General features: G+C 50.2%; 1 protein-coding gene across 1 annotated transcript in view; it reads right to left on the minus strand.

Annotated features, from left to right (window-relative positions):
• PRICKLE2 (prickle planar cell polarity protein 2) overlaps nucleotides 1–15,060 on the minus strand; it is a 97,815-nt gene that overhangs the window by 18,573 nt on the left and 64,182 nt on the right. Inside the window, 1 exon segment of the mRNA XM_040568627.1 lies at nucleotides 9,844–10,027. Within this exon segment, the coding sequence (XP_040424561.1) occupies nucleotides 9,844–10,027 (184 nt within the window).

The raw sequence follows: 15,060 nt of genomic DNA on the forward strand, positions 1-15,060 counted from the left end.
CTAGGGCTGGGATGAGGCTCCTGGGCTCAGGATCAGCTCCAAAGCAGCCACGGTGGCGTTCAGGCACTTGGAGGAACCAGGAGAATGTCAAGGTAAGGGAAAGCTCTCACTGCTCGGCTGCGCTCGGGTCTGTGCAGCCTCGGTCACCTCGGGACGCTTGGGCAGGAGCAGGGGGATGGATGCCTTCCTTAAATCTGCTCTCGGCTAGAGAGACACAAACTGCTTTCCCAGCGCTTGCAGCTTTCTGCCTTTGCCACGCTGGATGAATCCCCCGCTACGTTTCCCCTGCTTTTGAGCACTGCAGAAATTCATTTCAGAGCATCTGCACTGCTGGCAGATTTCACAGCGCTTTTCCCAAATGACACACGCTTTGCAGTGGCTTCACGTGAGCTGTTGTGCTACCTGCACGGTTTGGGCTTTGACCTGGGCAGCACCACCTGGGCTGGGCTTCCCCAGAGAAGGTTGTTCCTCTGCTGGCACAACCACACAGCATCTGCGGGATGTACAAGCTACAGCCGGTCACCGAGAGGGACAGGGCTGGCAGGAGAGCTCACCCACGGGCTGGCAGGCTTTGTTCATTTTTATTCTACGCTATATGTCCAAACCCAGCATTATTCTGGAATAATTACTCCGCATTCAGCTCTGTTCTCATTCAGAGCTACCTGCAGGCAGAGCTGCAGTGGTGCTTGCAATTGTTCTTCTTCTCAGCAGCTCCATTTTATGGCTCTTCTCTGAACCAACACTTAGATACGACTGTCCCTTCATTGGATTTTATGAAAAAGGAGATTTTTAGCAGATTTCTGCCCATAACTCTGCAGTGCTGACAAAGAAATTGCTCCTGCCATGAAACTGAGGAATGCACTGAGCGTGTGCCACTGCAAACCCCTGAATTTGCTTTGCTAAAGCACGGCAGAAACAGACCCACCAGCTATGGAAACCCTCAAAGCAAGAACGGCTGCTAAGTATTTTGTTATGTTAAAAGGGGAACAAACTACATACGTTAGAACACTTACTTTGCATTTATAGAGCATCCTTCATCCACGGACATCAAAGCACATTAAAAACACTTAAATTCTTACGGCGCGCTACACGAGGGAGCAAATACATCCACTGCAGAGCATTATTTGGGGCATAATGACATGTAACGGGCTGCCCGAGTTCATGCACCTAGTCCACAGTGGAGCTCGCAGCTGAAAATCTGTTGGCGATGTCCCCCCTGCCATGTCTTTTGTCTGGCTGCCAGGCTCCAGCTCTTCCCCGCTGGGCCGTCCTGGGCGCCCCAAACGCCTGCTGCCTTCTCCGGGCCAAACTTCCCACGTGCGGGTGGATGGGCTGCTCAGGTCGCTGGGTTGGTTTGTTTTCCTCGTGACAAAGTTCTTTCCCCCGTTGAGTCCTTGAAGTTGGCGGAGACCAGAAACGACTTCTTTTTGAAGAGCTGCCAAATTACATCAGGCTGCTCTGGTCCCTACAGTAATGAGCTGTACGACGCGCACCCTAGGCGAAAAAAAGCAGGGATGTGTGTGTTTTTTTTGTTTTGTTTTGTTTTTTTTTTTTCCATTGGCAGCCCAAGCAGCCAGGAGCAGCCTTCCTGCAGCCCGACACGGCGCTATGTGTGTGCACGGCTCCTCTCCTGCTTCCGCTGGGAAGTTTTCCATTTAATCCCATCAGGTCTGCGGGAACTGGCTCCCATCGCACCATCAACATAGCTCGGCAGGGATGGGCGATTTGGTTTGAAAAGCAAAACAAAATAAATACTACAGGCTCCAACCTGCGTTTCGTTGCCCAGAATAACCCGAAAAGTTTGCTTTGGATCCGCATCAGCCAGCGGGACCTTCTGCTCACGGAGGGGCTGCAGAGGAGGTGGCTGCCGGTCCTGGGGCCACGGATGGCAAACAAGCCCCACGGCCGCTGGCCGGGACTGCGGGCACGTGGCTGGTGCAGATGCTGGGTGACAATAATCCAGGCTCCTGCCAACAAAACCTCTCATTTATTGCTTCCTGGGATGTCCCTGATCCATGGGACAGGGACATAAGCTGCCAGCGAGCAGCCAGCGGTTGGGCTGGCACAGCCCTGGTGTGATGCTCAAGAATAGGGAAAAGTAAAGGAAAGGGGGGGATTTTCAGATAAATCTGGCTTTTCAGAGAGGAAGGCCTGCAGAAAATGTTAACTCACTGGAAACTAAAACTGCTCCGTCTGCACTTTGCTTTTGTACAAAAGGTCGGTATTTTCCATGAAAGTAACTGCTGCTCCATCGGTGCCGGTTCAGAGCACACACACAGGCCCTCGGAGCCACCACGGCCAGAGGGCCTCATCCAGACCCCCCAGGAATCAGCGGACGGCTCGTCGCTGACCTCGGGGGCTCTGCAACATGAGCTGCACCCAGATAAGGACAACAGCACGGGGCGATGACTCAGGATGGATAACATATCCCTTTTAAGTCGTGCGGTATCCAACTGCTTTATTATTAAATACTTGCGCTGTACAGCACAGCAGCTCAACTTCCTGCTATTTCCCCTTGCAACAGGCCTATTTTGTCCAGGATTATCCTCACAAGCAGCATTAAAACACACACACCACGTGAGGGGCCCAGCTAGATTTCCTCCTAGGCTTCCTCGCTTGCCCCTCTGCTCACATCTGGATGGGAGAAACCCTGGAGGAATCTGGAAAACATCAGAGCAAGTCAAAATAAGACTTCAGAGTGGGTCGGGGGCCTCAGATGCCATCGGGATGTGGTGGTAGGGTGCAGGGTGAGCCCCCTCCTGCCACGGGGAGGTCTTGGTTGTCCCATGAGTGCTCGGACACGCTCCATGCCGTGAGTGTCTGGGCACATAAGTCGCTCACCTTCCCACCCATCCTCCCCATCCCGGGGTGTTATCCTCATCTTCAAAAAGAAAAAGAAGTTATCCAAGTGCCCTGTGTTTTAACGAAGGCATGAAGGCATGGCTAACAACTGCTGATACACAATTTGGAAGTTAACAGCTCCTTCAAGCTAAAAGAAGGTGGGGGGCAAGATAGAAACCAGGAGAAAGGAAAGAACATAACGTAAAACGAGGGTAGGGAAAAGTCTTTAAAGTGGAGCCAACATTATTCAAAGGCACTGAGGAAAGTAATTACATTAGTTTACAAATGCCTTTGTATTCTGCAGCCTTCCTAGGTTTGGGGTGTGTTTCCAGTTTAACTTTTACAGTTTAGAAACCTACCCTGTCCCTGCTAAACACGGGCATGGCTGCGGCTCCTGCTGGCGGTCCCACAGGCTCCTTGCCAAAGACAGAGCACGCCCAAGCACCTTCGTGGGCAAACCCCACTGCACCTTCTTCAGGAAGGAAAAATTTGCAAGTAACCTGTGAACGTAAGCCATTGACGAAGGATCCCTTTGATAATGAATTAAAGGGGGGTGGGGAGCAGGGATCACATTTGTTATTCCGTGAATTGTTGGGAAGCAGCGCTGGGCATAGCCCCTTGGCAAACACCACAGTCACCAACAAGAACACACCTCTCTTACAACACCCCTACCCCGAGCACCCACCCAGCAGGGCTGTTCGGTGTGACTGTACCGCTGGATGGACCACAAAGGAGCACGAGGTGTCCTGGCACGCTCCATATAGGTAGGTGCTGAGTCGCTGAGCCACAACAGCTCCGGCACAGCCAGCAGGGCCGTCCCGCCTGGCTCTGACAAAACCAGCCCTGCGAGGGCAGGAGGCAGCAGCCTGAGTGCAACGGAGCACCAGGACGTGTCCCCAAAGGGTGACCCTGGTGGGGTCAACAGGGCCATGGGAGATTTGGGGAGATGTGATGAACTCTGGTGAAGTGGGGAGAAGGCAGCAGGCGGCTCCAACAAGCCCGTGCTGGCCTGAGCGAGCGGGGCTGTGCCGCCTGCCCGCCCGCTCCTGCCCAGTGTGGGTTTTTAACAGCACCGAGACATTAAATCATCTTTTACACCGAGCACCTAAAGCTACAAAGGAACGAAGCTGATGTCTTCGATATTTCTACCAACCCCGCTGGTCTGCCATGGAAAAACAAGGTGAAAAAAAAAAAAACAAACAAACCATACAAAAATAACTCTCTGAAAGCATCTGCAAAATTTTGCAAGTGCTTGCACACAGCCCTCACAAAAGAGCTCTACAGATCGCAGACGTGTACAGCTAGAAAACAGGTTCCGCTTGGCCCAAACCTGGCACGTCCTCCTTTTCTGTGGCCGTCAGGATACAAAGCACTTATTTCTGGGAGCAAAACAATCCTCGCAGTGAGGCCAGGCGCTCCGAAACAAAGCAGAGAGCGGGCACTGCACGGCTGGGGCTGGCTTGGGGATGCAGCTGGGCACGTCCCGGGACAGCCGGGCACCCCATGGGATGACCGGGGCAGAAAGGCTGCTCTCCATCTTCCTCCTGTGCCCACAAGCAAACTACTCTGCAAACAGGGAGCTGCTGTTGGGACACAAACCATTAAAAGGAATCTTTTTATGCTTGTTATTATTTAAAACTATCTGTTCCCTCTTATAACTGAGGAACCCCCAGGGAGAGTGTACAGGCCTGTGTCTCCAGGACTGGAAATTGTGCTGGCAGCTGATAAGCACCACAAATGAAGAGAGGTGTTGGGAAAAGCACACAAAAGCCTCAGGTGGGAGAAGATCTTTATCGCTCCCCAAATCCGTGATCGTGCCTGCGTGCTGACAGCAAAGACCATCCGCAGCGCCAGGCGGCCCAGCATCCCGCCGTGCTGTCCCCGCGCCTGCCGCTACGGGTTTGCTCTTGCAAACCCACTCCAGAGTCATAGGGACAAAGGCAGAGAACAAAGAGAAACAATTCCCATAAATTCTGTTTGTTCTGGCACACTTTGCAGCTCTCCGTGTGCTTCTCTCCCACAGCTAATGGCAGTGGATCCATTTGAGTGTTGCTGTTCCTTGGTTTCTTGTTGAGAATGACATCAATTTCTGTCAGGCTTTTGGAGCAGTTCTTGCTCTATAAAAGATCCTGCAGAGACATTGCTTCCTGCTGGCATTAAAGAAGAACATTTGAATCAAGGACGTACATCCACAAGTTTTAGACTTGTGAAAGCGCATGCCATGATTTTTCTTTTTCTAAGCAAAAATGGAAATTGGATTAAGCAGTCAGAAGCAGTGCTTTCAAAAGCTTTTGATGGTGGTCTTTTGGCTGCTACGTGCTGACCAGCAGCCCTGCTCCCACACCACTGAGTCCCTTGGAGCACCAGCAGTTATAAGGATCATCTGCTGCATTGATTGTAGCTGATAATTCCTCTGGGTATGCCACTTAAAATGCTCTTTTATTTTTAAGTTGAGGGATAGCATACTAGAATAATTCTGTATCAAGTACAAGCTGTAATTGTACGCTGGAATAAAGCTCCAGGACAAGAAAGGGTGAGAAGGTAAAATGCACTTGATCGTGATACATAGGCACAAGTGAGGCACACGTCCCCCAGAGATAAACGGCCCAGATAACTGTCTTTCTTTTACCACTGAGGTGGTAGAAGTTGTTATTTTTAGGTAAGGTGTAAAAGGGTGCCCACTGCAGGTTTGTCTCCACTGCCCTTTGCTCACTAACAACCTGAACAGCAACTCATAGAGCTTGGAGGTTTTGTAACTCAGGTACGTGCTATAGGCCTTGCAAGAGCTCCAGAACAGGAATCAACACGTACATTAGCCCCCGAATAAATTCCCCTGACACCTACGGTCTCACACCACACTGCAAAGCTCTTGAGCTCTTATCTGCCGGTGGCTGCCTTAGAAGAAAATGGCGCCCTGAATCATAATGCTACTAATATTAGAACAGATGAGATTTTCTTAACTTTTAAGGAATTTGATTTGACAAACCGTGCTGTCAGCAAGAGGGAATTACGTTCTTATGGCACATACGAGGGTCTTGAATGTTGGCGTGTTGAAGCCATACGGGAAGCCATACCACAGCTAAGGCAAGGCACATCTTTTGTTCAATTTGAAATCTGTGCCTGTAGCCAGCTGCTCCTATTATGGAGACACAATAAAGACAGAAATCCTCAAAAATCCCTTGTATCCAGAAATTCAAGTTGGCACGTTATAACCTCTTTGGATTTCTCCAAACCACAGGCCCGAGGAATTCAAGGCTGCGCATTCACATGTATTTGCACATGCCTTGCCTAAAAAAAATGTGAAAAACACATTAGAGAAGTGCTTATTTTCAAGCATTTGCCCCAGACTGGGTGTCAGCGTGAGGAAGGCCCAGCTCGTGGGCCACCAGCCCCAGCAGACACGCCGGCTCCTGCAGCCGCCCTCGCAGGCCTCACAGCCAGGCCCATCTTGGGGTCACTGGGATGGGTTTCCATTGCTGTCTGCCAATTTCAAGACTTTCACACTTTATCTGACCAGGGAACTGCAGGCAGGCAAAAAGAAGAATTTCTTCAAACCCTGAGCTTCTGTTTCTTCCTTCGTACAGCCGTATTTCTCCCATTTGCATCAGCGTCTTCCAGAAGAGAGCTTCCTCCTCTACCACAAGACGATTTTTCATCAGGGTCCTGATGCAGGTGGGATGAGAGCTCACAACAACCTCCCGGCCACCCTGGGTAGCCAACTGCTATTGCAAGAAACCACATTTTCTGAACACATTGTAATTTATGGAGCTCACTCTTGGGTTTTTACTCTCCGCCTTCCCTGTTGGCAGGTTGCCGCTGAGCCTAACACCTCTGATGGTTTGAAACCTCTTCCAATTTCCTGCCTGAATGCATTCAGAGCCAGTTTATATCTATGTTCATGTGCCAAAGTTTTAGCTTGAATAACTGCTCTTCCTCCTGTAATACATAGGGAGTGATAACAGCCTTTCGACTGGGGAGGCTGAGCAAACCGAGCTCTTCTGGGCTCCACAACACAATAACATTTTCAATCTCCTTCAAGTTTAAATTTCTTTCCTGAGCATAGGTTTCATAAATTTTAGCCCATTTTCCAGATGATTTTTTACCATACCTTATGCAGTTGTATTTTAACATTTTACATCACTATCCTTGTTACAAACATGCTTAGAAATATATAATATTTATAACTGTTGTGTAAAGCACTTTGTAGTCCTGCAGGCTAATCAGCTGTAATAAAAGGGATAACTTGCAGCTCTGCTCTTCAGTGCAACAGCTGGTTCATGATCCAACGGCTGGATCTGACTTGACCAATGCTTTTTTTCTGTTCAGTAATGGGCATTAAGTAATCAACAGGATTTTTCACACAGCTGGCATGTACCATGGACCAGCTGATCACTCCTGAATTAGCATCCAGGAATCCAGAAAGACCTTGCATGCTTAGGTTGATTCCCCTTCAGATTATATTTAATAAATATTTTAAGCTACAGATAGAAGGGACTCTCCAAATTCTGAAATGACCTACTGAAACTGCCAAAAACCGATGTCATGTTTGTTGGCCAACTTCCCCCACTGAAACCCTGTAAATTGCTGCGCTGAGTGAGACGTGAAAACCGTCTCCCAAGAACTGCGAGGTAGGAAGGCTGTTGTCCAAGTATAATAAGAAAACTGCATTAGTCTTTCAGGGGACTACTTACCTCCCCAGCTCATATGCTGCGCGGCGATTTTAATAAAGTAGAATATTGCAGAAAAAGTTGTTTCATTTCATCTGTTTCATGTCAGAGAAATACGACAGCAAGTCAATGGAAGGCAGAGAAAAATTCATTGCCTGCGAATATGCATTTTCACCCCAGCCTGACAGCAGTGTCCCCATCCTGCAGCCGGGCCCACCACCAGCTGCTTGACTGCAGCTGCAGGCTTCAGGCACCAGCCTTCGAGAGGCTTTGCATCACGTACGCACGCTTGACTCATCGAGCAGAAAGCCACATGTCTGTCTGCAGCCCTGTACAGCTCCAGCAAGTCACTGCAGAGGTTCCTGCTCACCGCACCGCGCTGGGCTGTGCAGGAGGCCAACCTCCCCGGCGCCCCAGGGCACCTCCAGCACCACTGTTATCTACAGGAGAAGCTCAGGGTGCTGCTCTCCACCCCAGCACCACCACCACTACCTACAGGAGAAGCTCAGGGTGCTGTTCTCTATGCAGGGACAATGCCTGACCCTTTGTGGCTCTTCTGAAACCAAACCTTGCTTTTGTCTCCCTAGAGGCGAGATCCCCAACGGGCTGATGGATGAGCTATGCTGGAAAGATTTCAGTGCCTGTCTTAGGCTCTGCTTATGGCTGCTCTTCATCTATCTCCATGGTGATTAGAGACAGGCCTGAAGTGGTAAATCTGCTGAAAGACCCAGCAACACAGACAGAGAAGTGTAGTTAGAAAGCTCGTGTTTGTATCGAGGAGCACAGTGACCTCTGAAAGAAACAGGTGCTGGAAGAATCTAAAAATACATTAACTTGGGTAACGCATCAGACGTCAGTACCTACTGCTAGGACCAATGGCCTTATTTTCTCCTGAGCATCCCAGACTCACTGAAGGGAAATAATTTCTTAAATATCACCTCAGGGATTAAAGAAGCATCTACATCTACTGGGATATATCACCACTGTGCTGGAGATGGGTCTCAGTTGCTGTCCATGGCATGCTGCAATCATCAGATAACATGTCTACGTGGTCAGGCGTTGCCCGTTGCTAAATAGCTGTATTTCTACCCAAAGCTACAGTGACATGGGCCAGTGTGGGCTCCAGAAGCCACTGGGCACAGGGCAATGCTGAGAGCAGGAGCCTCCAGCTTGGGTACGGTCCTGCAAGGAGACTTCTGAAACCCGCCTGGTTCGTGTCCCCTCAGCATGAGGGACAGGCAGAGCTACTCCAGGACCATCCGAACCTGGCCATGCACCCAACCTCGCACCTCCTGGGAGGCTCAAAGGGAGCCTCCACCACCGGGAAGGGGACAGAAGACAAGGCTGCTGCCTGACTGCCACGGCTGGTTGGCACCAAATGGTGCTGCAGAGCTGAAAGCAAGCACTAAGCCAGGCTTGTAAAGACAAGAGGGGAAAAAAAAAAAGAAAAAAAAAGAAACCTAAACAACTGGATTTTCTCTAATCAGACAGATAATATTTACAGCCTATGGGTGGTGCCAAAATATTTCAGGAAATGCCTAAGCCCTTTGAATAAATCTCAGGAAAACACAGGATTTAAAGACAGTAACTGTAACAATAAGAATGAAAGCCTTCCACCCTCTCCCAGCCTCCTTACATGGTTTAAAATGATTGCCATAGCAATTATCAAGGCTAAGCTCATTTTGTAGTCCCCACTGCAAATTAAGTTCTGAGCTGAACATGTAAAAGATCAGCATAAAAACTAAACGAATCGTGTAAGCTGCAAGGAGCAGAAATCAGTGCACTTTCCACGCAGACAGCATGCTGAGGTCTAATCCGTCCTGTCAAAGTCCTACACAGAGATACTTGAACTTCATTGGAGAGATTCTCTCCAGTAAGTGAAACTTCTTGCCCGTTTTTAGAGTGACCTGTTGGCTTTGTCCGTTTGTCCTGGGCTTACTGCAGGGGCACGGTGGCCCAGGAGAGCAGAAATGTGTGCCAGCTGCCCCAGGCACACTGGTGTCCCACCACTTCTTCCCCATGAAACAGTAATATGCATGTCTGTACCTGTTCCTTTCCACAACCACAACAAAATCCATCCCGAAAGTATTTTGTTTCCCCCCCCCTCAGTTGCCAGTTACGCCTACAGACGCAGAAAAAGCCAGGTCCCACGAGGACCGCATCCCGACGTCATTACATTTGTGCATTCAGACCAGACCTGCATCAGAAAGTTTCTACAGCACACGCAGAAACAGAATTGTACGCAGCAAGTGCTCACTCCCCTGAAAAATCAGGGCAATTATTTCCAAAGAGCAGATTCCCACAACGTATTTTGGCATCTCGGCGTTACGGTTACCTGCTCGGGTTTCAGGCCGGGGGGCACCCACGCGTACTCCTCCAGGGCACAGCCCGAGTCGTCGTCGGAGGTGGAATTCCTCTGGAAGTCGAACATGAGCTTGGTGACGGTCTTCTCCATCTCCAAAGGCATAACTGTCACGATGTGCTCTTCCTGGGAGCACTTACAGTGAAGGCAAATCTTCCTGCAAGGGGAGGAGAGAGCAAAAAGAAGAGGTCCCCTGGTGAGCTGCACTGCAAACGGGAAACAGCCGAGATCCCTGCCAGCCGCTGGCCTGCAGCTACTGAGCTCAGCCACTTTTTTTTTTTATGCTCAGGCATTTTCTAACAAAGCATTTGTCTCTCTTGCACGCAGGAAATAAAAAGTCCGTGTTTGCTGTAACAACACTTGGCAATTCAGCTGAGTCAGACTGTCAGACATTTGGGGCTATGTAATTGCTCGTCCCTTTGCTGCTCTGCAGAGAGCATTTCCAGGGGCCACGCGCCCGCCTGGCACGGACCGGCCGGTAATTGCGGAGCACTTACCAAAATTAGGACAGCCAAGCACTTGGCTAATGCATAAAATGGTGGATTGACCGGGAAGCTGTGAATGACGAGTCCTTTTAGCATGCTGATAGCATAAATTTGCTTATTAAAGTAGCATAAAAATTGATTATAGTCTGAACATATACAGCTAAATTAAATTAAGGGAGGCGACACAAGCTACAGGCGCACGCCAGCGGGATGCTAACGGCCCAGCTCGATGGCACACGCCTCAGCTCAGCGGCACGTCAGCTTGCACACTGCCCAAGACACGTGCAATATTATAATATAATATATTATAATAAGAAGTACAGAGAGAGCAACCAAAAGGTTGCCATTTGACACACGTTAGCATAACTCAGTGCAACTACTACCACTTAACGTTTCTTTTAAGTGTTTCTTCCTGCAGCTGGTGGTCCAGGGGAGATTTTTTTCATGGGCATGGACCCAAGTATCCAGCTGCTCTGCTCCTAGAACACCCCAGCCATTCACCAGGGGTGATAGCGAAGGACAAACCAGGCTGAAAACACTCCCCATGCTCCCAAACTGGGGTTAGAGGGCTGATAAATTGCTTTCTATTTCTGAAAACACAATGCTCTTCCACAATGTGGGTCAATGTTATCTATTTTAAAGTAATCGCGCAGGGTTCTGAATTAATTTGAGCTAATCAAACACTACTGACTTCCGAGGAATTGGGTGTCACTTCACGTGGGCAGCAGAAGGGGGAATCAGGCCCACATTTCAGAAATAGTAAGGTAACAGACAAAAAGCAGGAGAAAAGTTACTGCGACCATTGCAGCTCTTTCTGCTATAATTTCCCTACCCTCCAAAGAAAACTGGAGAGCAGGAACAGTTAAAGATCAGGGGCTTTAATTTTTCAAACACCTTTCCTTCTTTTTAAGCGCCGCGCAAAGGCCAGCAAAGCATACCAGTGCTCAGATCCAGCTTTGAGTCTAAGTTTCCACTTGGCCATTACAGCACAAAAAATGCACTCTAGCAAAAGTCAAGAGGCTCCGTTCAGCCAAGCCAGGGAGATTTGCCAGATTTTCCCATTTCCTGCCTTTCATCAGATCTAACGTACACACAGACCCAAACGCACCCCCAGCGTCTGGTTTGCGTCCAGCCAGAGAGTCTCGGCATCGCCTCTGGCCGTTACCTTAAAAAATAATCAAGGCACAATTTCACGCGAATCCTTTAATTAATCAGCTACTGTGGAAAGGCGCTCCGCCACAGCAAAGCTGCTGGTTTCTTAGCCGTTTCCATCTCATTTCACAACACGATTAGAAGCAGCTCGATATGCAACAAGATGTTAAAAATAATTAATAGCTCCAGAGCCTCGGATTCGGGGTTTGCGACTTGGGCAGTTATCCTAACGGAGTTTAGGGCTCCTTTGCCAAATTTAATTTTCGGGACATCCATCACGGGCTTCAAAGGGAGACAGCCCAGCAGCGTGTGTGCTCGGAGAGCTAATGAGAGAAATTGTGGTATCAGGTGGCAGGGTGGAGAAAACGGCACGGGGAGGGAGGCCGAGCGCAGGCAGCCTCTGGCCCGCTGCCGCCGGGATGCGCTACGTGCCAGCGGCCACGGGAGGATCAGGAGAGCAAAGGATGAGAAGGACACACGGAGCCCCTTGGTGATGTCCCCAGGCCGGGACAACGGGCTCTGTAAAAACTTTGCACCGTTAAAAATTGAGCATCTCCAGGCATGGGGTTCCTGCGGCCTCCCTGGGCAAACTGTACAAACTTCAAGATCTTGCCCTGGAGATGTTCAGTACTCCTCCTTTCCCCTCGTTAGAAACGGAAGATTAACAGTTTTAATTACAAGTATTTTCTTTATGTTAGGATATGCTGTTTCATGGGAACAATACTCAGCGTCCTAAGAGTATCTTTCTGCTCCTATGATATGGTTTCCATGACTTCTTCACATAGGTCTCACTTATTCAACTTCACTCGATCGTCTCCCAGCTCCCTATAATTAAAAATAATTCCCCAGAGTAAAAACTTAATATAAAAGTGTACATTTCAAACGTGAGATGAAACTGCAAAAGCAATATCCCCAACCACAACTCAAAGCAGGAGGGCGTTAAGTGAGTTAACGCCGGTGCTCGATCGTGTGAATAGTGACCAGAGCAATAAGATGCTGGCGCTGCTGATGCCCTGGTGCTGAGCTGATGGGTTTTGGGGACACGTGGGGCCACCAGCCCGCCCGGCAGCTCCCTCTACCACGTTAGGCATTAGTGCGGCCACAGGATGAGCGTCCGAGCCCGGAGCAGCTCAGCGCCGCCCCGGCGTGCTGCGTGCCTTTCCTTATACAGGGTGCTGAGCTGCACGTCCTGCACAGGGACAAACCCTCGACTTGGCCAGCCACCAGCCTCAGCTGAACGCCACCACCTTGTCTGGAATGGCTGCTGCTCCCCAGCTCGGCTCGCAGCTTCAGCCAAAGAACACGATGCTGCTGGGGCTGAGAGCGGGCGGTTGTTTTCTGTTGGTTGGGTGGTGTTTTTTTTTTTTGTTTTGTTTTGTTTTGTTTTGTTTTGTTTTGAAAGCAAGCAGGAAATAAGGCCAATCGCTCTCTGGAAATGCCATCTTCATTCCTGAGCCCTTCTGTCCTGCTCTCAGCCACGCTGGGGTGGCTCGTGCTAGTCCTTGAGAATGCAGAAAGGATCTGCAAGCCCCTCTTGGGGAAGTCCTGCCCCAGAGAGTAACGGAGATGCCCAGCAAGGGAGAGGCTGGAGATTTCGGTGCTGTTCCTGGAAGCTGGGAGCATCCCAGAACCTCACCCGACTCCAGAGCTGAGAACCAGCAAAGAGAAGGCCAGCGATGCTGTGTTTCCTAAGAAAGCAGGGAGAGCTGACAGCACTGCCAGCCTCAGGCGTGGAGAGCAAATCCAGGAGCTGCCAGCCGAGAGCAAAGAAGAGAGGGAAGGTGCTGAGGGAGGCACGGGCTGTGGAGCATCCTGGCACGTCCGCTCCGCGGGGAGCTGCATGTGGGACAGCCTGCAGCTGGGCCGGGAGGGAGGGAGGGGAGAAAAAACTGGGAGAAAATGACGTTTCCTGGTTTCAGATGGAGCTGGAGAGAGGCCCGCCTCGAACTGACTGCACATGGCACGAAGCAGCGTTGGCTTGAAAACAGATCGAAAAATTTGTTGTACTCAGGGTCAGCAATTCGTCGGGCGAAGTTACAAGACGGACGCGTTTGATTTTGCGACGGCTGCGTGATGTGGTGCTCCTGGCACCGGGGAGGCTCCAGCCCGTCCCGTTACCTCCCCACCCACTGCTGGCACACGCTGCATCCACCAGCCCTCACCTGAGCCCTCTTCTTTCTGCAGCCAAAACCAGACACAAAAGGGGAACGTAAAGGAAACAGGGCCAAACAGATCAAGTGGAGAACCTGGCCGCAAAGTCCCTCTTGCTTGGGATGCAGAAGCACGCTTCCAACCTAGGTGCACATCTGTGAGGTTCAACATGAGTCAAACTGACCAACAAGGTCTCTGGGACAAGGATCTCTCTTGTTACACATGGCAGTCAGCAAATAACGCAGCAAACGGCACCAAAGCGACCCGTGCCCAGTTTAGGACACTTTAAAGCTGTGGCAGAAACGTTAAAATTCCTCTTGGACAAAGAAGGAGCTCGACAAACTGCTCTTATCATCTACCCGCGCTGCTTATCTCTGTTCCTCACTCGTTTCTTCCGCGATGGAAATAAATGGGTTGTACCAGGGAGCGATGTGAGGAACAGAGCCTTGTCCGCAGCCGGGCCACGAGACGCCTGTGCTCCGCTGCCATGAAGGACTTGCGTGCATTTGTGAGCACGTTAGCATGCAAGGTTGGGAATCCCTCAAAAAGCAATCCTCTGCTCAGCTCGGATGTGATGTCTGAAAAATAATGGGACGATTCCCTTGCATCGTGGCGTAGAGCGATCTTTTTTTTTTATTTTTTTTTTCCAGGATTGAGCCATCATTCTGATTGCAATCAGACTTTTCGGTCAGTTGTATGTCACTAAACCACAAGGCTTCATAGGAAAAGGGAGAGGCTGCGGATTTGGGGCAGCTCATGTGACCCCTGAGCCTCTTAACAAGGGCTTCTTAATGTCTCTGCCTGTTATCTCCTCCCTTCGTTTGAGAGCTAATGAGGCATCCTCCCACCCCGAGCGAGCTCCAGCTACACAGACCCATCTCTCCAGATCCCACAGGCAAGGCAAACGTTTGTCCTGACTGAAAAACAACCGCAGCCCTTCACTCCTGCACCCAGCGCCCTGCAGCTCTCCTCCAGGGCGGGCGCTGCTCTCCCATTTTACAGATGGGGAAGCTGAGGCACGGCAGCAGAGCTCTGCCTACAAATTCACCATGGCAGGCTGAAAGAAGAGTCGCTGACTGGCACCCCACGTTGGAGCTGAAGCTCTGCATCCTCCTGCAACTTCTCTAACACCATGTTTACCTTACACATTACCCCAGGCAGCTGCTGCCCAGAGGTGCCCGGTGCCCACAGAGCTCAGCTACGAAGTGGCATCTCTCTGGACAAAACGGTTCTGCCACTTTACACTCTTCTAGACTCACTTCAGCCAGGAAAAACAAACACAACTATCAGCAGGAATGAGCCGCAAAGACTTTGCGAGACTCGGGTTGAAAAGAAAGCTTAAAAAAAGCTTTTATCTGCAAAACCGGGGTGCGAAAGGCTAACAGGGGTGAACTAGCCATGG

The sequence above is a fragment of the Cygnus olor genome, chromosome 10 (genome assembly GCF_009769625.2).
Source record: "Cygnus olor isolate bCygOlo1 chromosome 10, bCygOlo1.pri.v2, whole genome shotgun sequence".
Classification (NCBI taxonomy): Eukaryota; Metazoa; Chordata; class Aves; order Anseriformes; family Anatidae; genus Cygnus; species Cygnus olor.